Source organism: Littorina saxatilis, linkage group LG16 (genome assembly GCF_037325665.1).
Source record: "Littorina saxatilis isolate snail1 linkage group LG16, US_GU_Lsax_2.0, whole genome shotgun sequence".
NCBI lineage: Eukaryota > Metazoa > Mollusca > Gastropoda > Littorinimorpha > Littorinidae > Littorina > Littorina saxatilis.
The window spans coordinates 15,072,561-15,077,560 of record NC_090260.1 but is presented as its reverse complement, the minus strand read 5'-3'; the positions used below and the strand labels follow the sequence as shown (position 1 = coordinate 15,077,560).

Genomic DNA, 5,000 nt, shown 5'->3' with positions numbered 1-5,000 from the left:
ATGATTTGTATGGTAACTGTCACTCAGATATCACAGTTTTGGCATCAAAATCTCTGACTTGTTCATCTATTTCAAAGTTAAAAAACAAAGGATTACTGTACTCACCAATACAAAGACGACACAAGACGATTACGAATTTTCGCTTTTTTTTTCTTTATTTTTTTTCGAATTTCCATTTCAAATAACTTTTCTCACATGCAAAGAAATGAGAGCACCAAAGAAAGACGTGTTTGGTATCTCTATCTCTATATTTCATTGACCATTGAGAATTCCCTCAAGAAAATTCTGGCCGCTATTTCCCAGGGAACAGTGTGAAGTGTCAAAATTGCAGCACCAAAATGTTTTCCTGCGTCTTATCCACTTAGGCCACAAAAAAAAATTGTCTGTTTCTGGTCACCCGACCAACCCTAAATTTCGGCGCCGACCCTAAACTTTTTTTTTCCAAACTCAAAATGTTTTTATTTTTTTTTTTGGTGGTAAAGGACAGGGTGAGAAAATGAACAACAAAAACGTGTGAAAACGAAAGTCCGCTGACGATTTGTAAATGTGTTGAGTGTCTTGTCTCTATGTATAGTGAATCCAGTCTCTTTGCGCGATTTTTAAAGTTAGTTTTATTGGTCTACATTTGGGGAAGGAAAAAGAAAATAAAGAAAAAAAAAAAAAAAATCCCTACCTACCGACCCTATTTTTTTTAGCCATGTTACCAGAAACAGACAATTTTTTTTTTTTGCCTTATCTATTCTGCAAAGCCACCAAGAGAAGAGGGGAGATAACTCACGTGGGTGTAGAGCTCAGCTGGATGACGGGCCGCAGAGGAAGACTGTCATGAGCCTCCCGCACTTGGTCCTGTAACAGATTATCAACGATAATAATAAATGTAATAATAAATCACTTATCTACAGCGCAAGTCCCGATTCACAGCTCCACGCGCTTTACAATTCCAAATAACACCTCTCGCATGCACGCACGCACGCACGCACGCACACACACACGCATACACACACACACACACACACGCACACACACACACACACACACACACACACACACGATATACAAATCATGACATTAGAAAATACAAGCAAACTTACTCATCATAGCGATAAGAACAAGTACAAAGTCAATAACAACAACAACAAAATTCAGTAAGCAAGCGTACTAACCCTGTCACACCTGCCAACCCTTGTCAAGTGTAGCAAATGACAATTTTTGGGAATTTTCAGCGTAGCAAATCGTCGTCGTCCTGGAATTTTGGCAGAACTCGATTCTTGGCGATTTTGATGTTTTGGTGCTTTAGACTAAGTAAATTATTCTCCATGAGAAATATTCTCTAAAATATGATGGACAATACATGATTTAACATTCTGCCATCTTCCTATCCATTACCAGGTACAAATGTAAACACTAACTCAAAATAAAAAAAATCAATATTGACCTTCTGCTGAAACGCTGTCTAAAATGAGCAACGACAAAATTCCATGACAACAATGAAATTGTGTTTAAGTGTAGCATTTTCTAAAATGTATTCTCACATCCGCATTGATGCCATCTTGCACAAGAATGGACTTTTTTTTTTAATCATAGAGTTTCATGAGAATGCAGCACTTTAAGATTGTCACACGGCAAGTGAATTCAACTGACCAAGTCCAGGATGGGGGCGGCCGCGTCGTACTTGTATTGACCTTTGTCCTTCACCACCAGGAAAGCCGCACTCTCTGCCATCACCTGCTTGGCCCCCGTCAGCCCTTCAAGTAACCTGAAAAAGAATGACTGGTTTTTGGTTTTTTGGTCTTTTTGTGTGTTGTCTGATTGATAGAACAATGCAAGTGTAGGTCTTGCTGTGGCGAACTAAACTTTCTTTGCAGTCGTTTCAGCATGAAATTAAACTGTCAAATATGCTGTGATTAATCAGTTTAGAGAAAATTGACACAAAGAGATGATATCAAATAACCAAAGGGAAGTAATCGCTTTGTGTCAATTTTCTCTAAACTGATTAATCACAGCATATTTGACAGTTTAATTAAATCAACTCTCGCTTACTCTATTACACATGTTTGCATTAAGAGCGATTACTTCCCTTTGGTTATTTGATATCTTAACATCGCTCTGCCTCATTCTGTTTGAGATACAAAGAGATGATGTAAACAAACAAGCTGAGAGAAAAAGGGCAGGTGTGAATGCGTGCGTGCCTGCATGTGTGTGCGTGCACATCTTCCCTGCGCTAACATCCTCGGCACACACCCCAAATCTCAACCACCCAGCACAGACACACACACCAACCTTTCTCCATAATCGTTGATGACAAAGTCCTTGGCTGTTCCGGCGATGGCATCATGGTGTTGAAAAACATCTTCCCTGCACTAACATCCTCGGCACACACCCCAAATCTCAACCACCCAGCACAGACACACACACCAACCTTTCTCCATAATCGTTGATGACAAAGTCCTTGGCTGTTCCGGCGATGGCGTCATGGTGCTGAAAGAGACCCAGACTTCGTCTCGCTGTCACCAGTTTCTTCATCATCTCCACTGATGGGAAGTTGGATGCCCTGTTTTTACGAGCGTAAGCCTGCGCCAGGGTGAAGATAATTTCGGCGGACCTGCACGTTAGAAGGGGGGTAGTGAGCGTGTTGTTCTGTTATTGATGGAGGTACAGTAAAACCCCACTATCAAGACACGCAAAGATCTGAGAAAATCACAAACATGCGGGCATGCACCCATGCATACACACACACTGGCACACAGAGAGCACCAATCATTATTCATAATAACCACTGGAAATTGTGCATCATAACCTCTCTTCCACTTCTCTTGTCAAACTCTCTCCCACAAAACGCAAACAAAACAACTATGACACTCTTGTTCAATTGTAAACACAAACATACTCTCACCTCAAATTAGCCTCAACTGCCCTATCCAGCTTTTTGTGGAATGGGCGGGAGGTGAAATAGTCACTCCAATTGTAAACACAAACATATATACTCTGATGGTCAACACAGGCCCTCATCTCAAGTTGGTCTCCACTGCCCTATCCAGGTTTTTGTGGAAGGGGCGGGTGATGAAATAGCCGCTCACCTTAAATTAGCCGCTCACCTTAAATTAGTCTCCTCCACCCTATCCAGGTTTTTGTGGAAGGGGCGGGTGATGAAATAGCCGCTCACCTTAAATTAGTCTCCACTGCCCTATCCAGGTTTTTGTGGAAGGGGCGGGTGATGAAATAGCCGCTCACCTTAAATTAGCCGCTCACCTTAAATTAGTCTCCACCACCCTATCCAGGTTTTTGTGGAAGGGGCGAGAGATGAAATAGCCGCTCACCTTAAATTAGCCGCTCACCTTAAATTAGCCTCCACCACCCTATCCAGGTTTTTGTGGAATGGGCGGGAGATGAAATAGCCGCTCACCTTAAATTAGCCGCTCACCTTAAATTAGTCACCACCACCCTATCCAGGTTTTTGTGGAAGGGGCGGGAGATGAAATAGCCGCTCACCTTAAATTAGCCGCTCACCTTAAATTAGTCTCCACCACCCTATCCAGGTTTTTGTGGAAGGGGCGGGAGATGAAATAGCCGCTCACCTTAAATTAGCCGCTCACCTTAAATTAGTCACCACCACCCTATTCAGGTTTTTGTGGAAGGGGCGGGAGATGAAATAGCCGCTCACCTTAAATTAGCCGCTCACCTTAAATTAGTCTCCACCACCCTATCCAGGTTTTTGTGGAAGGGGCGGGAGATGAAATAGCCGCTCACCTTAAATTAGCCGCTCTCCTTAAATTAGTCTCCACCACCCTATCCAGGTTTTAGTGGAAGGGGCGGGAGATGAAATAGCCGCTCACCTTAAATTAGCCGCTCTCCTTAAATTAGTCTCCACCACCCTATCTAGGTTTCAGGGATCGCGTTTACGCACGATTTTTGCGTATTTGACGCATTTTAAAAGTCGCTGACGCGTTTTTTTCGCCGCGCCGCTTAAGCCATACGCAAAAATAGTGTAACTTTTTCTTGTCTTCACGCAGCGCTTTTGCTCTGACTTAATAATCACCCGATCCTGAAACTGACTATAGGGCTCGAGAAGTGACGACACACATGAAATCTGCGCGTCAAAACTAAAGTCCGTTTCTTTTTGCATCGAAGTATCGCAAACGAACGTAACGAGGGTATTACCAGATAATGTCTTGTCGGATAATGAAACAGACATTAGCTGCTCTCCCATCTCGCGCTTTCAAAAGGCGGAAAGTGTGTCTAGTCGAGTCGTATTAGAGCGGGAAACAAACTCGCAAGGCCCGAAGGTTGGAGACAGCAGGGGTGTTATTCGACAGGCGTGCGCGGAGTTCGACAGGAAAACTCGCCGTATTTAGGTAAGGAGTGTCTTTAAGTCTTTCGTGCGTGTTTTGTTTGTGTCTGTACGTGTTTTCGTAGTACGCAAAAATATTGGTCCGTGACGCGTTTTTTTCGTTTCGTTGCGTATGACTTACGCGTTTTTTAAAAAGCTAGCGCGATCCCTGGGTTTTTGTGGAAGGGGCGGGAGATGAAATAGCCGCTCACCTTAAATTAGCCGCTCACCTTTAATTAGTCTCTACCACCCTATCTAGGTTTTTGTGGAAGGGGCGGGAGATAAAATAGCCGCTCACCTTAAATTAGCCGCTCACCTTTAATTAGTCTCTACCACCCTATCTAGGTTTTTGTGGAAGGGGCGGGAGATGAAATAGCCGCTCACCTTAAATTAGCCGCTCACCTTGAATTATCCTCCACCACCCTTGCCAGGTTTTTGTGGAATAATAATAATAATAATAATAATAATAATAAATGAGCATTTATAAAACGCAACATCATAACTTTACAATTATGCTCTTTGCGCTTGACACATTTAAAATTAAAACACAGTTATACAAGCATTTACATCTACATTCATAGTCAACAACGCTTAATCAAAAGCATACACCATCAAACATACATTACAAAAGATTCTTCCACTAACTAAGTAATAACAAGAAGGGCAAAGCCCA

General features: G+C 42.5%; 1 protein-coding gene across 1 annotated transcript in view; it reads right to left on the bottom strand.

Moving 5' to 3' along the window:
* LOC138950477 (alpha-mannosidase 2x-like) overlaps positions 1-5,000 on the bottom strand; it is a 55,666-nt gene that overhangs the window by 18,098 nt on the left and 32,568 nt on the right. Inside the window, exons 11-13 of the mRNA XM_070322202.1 lie at positions 2,420-2,602; positions 1,642-1,756; positions 779-846 (exon numbers count right to left, since the gene is read on the bottom strand). Of these exons, the coding sequence (XP_070178303.1) occupies positions 779-846; positions 1,642-1,756; positions 2,420-2,602 (366 nt within the window). The remainder of the gene's footprint in view (positions 1-778; positions 847-1,641; positions 1,757-2,419; positions 2,603-5,000) is intronic.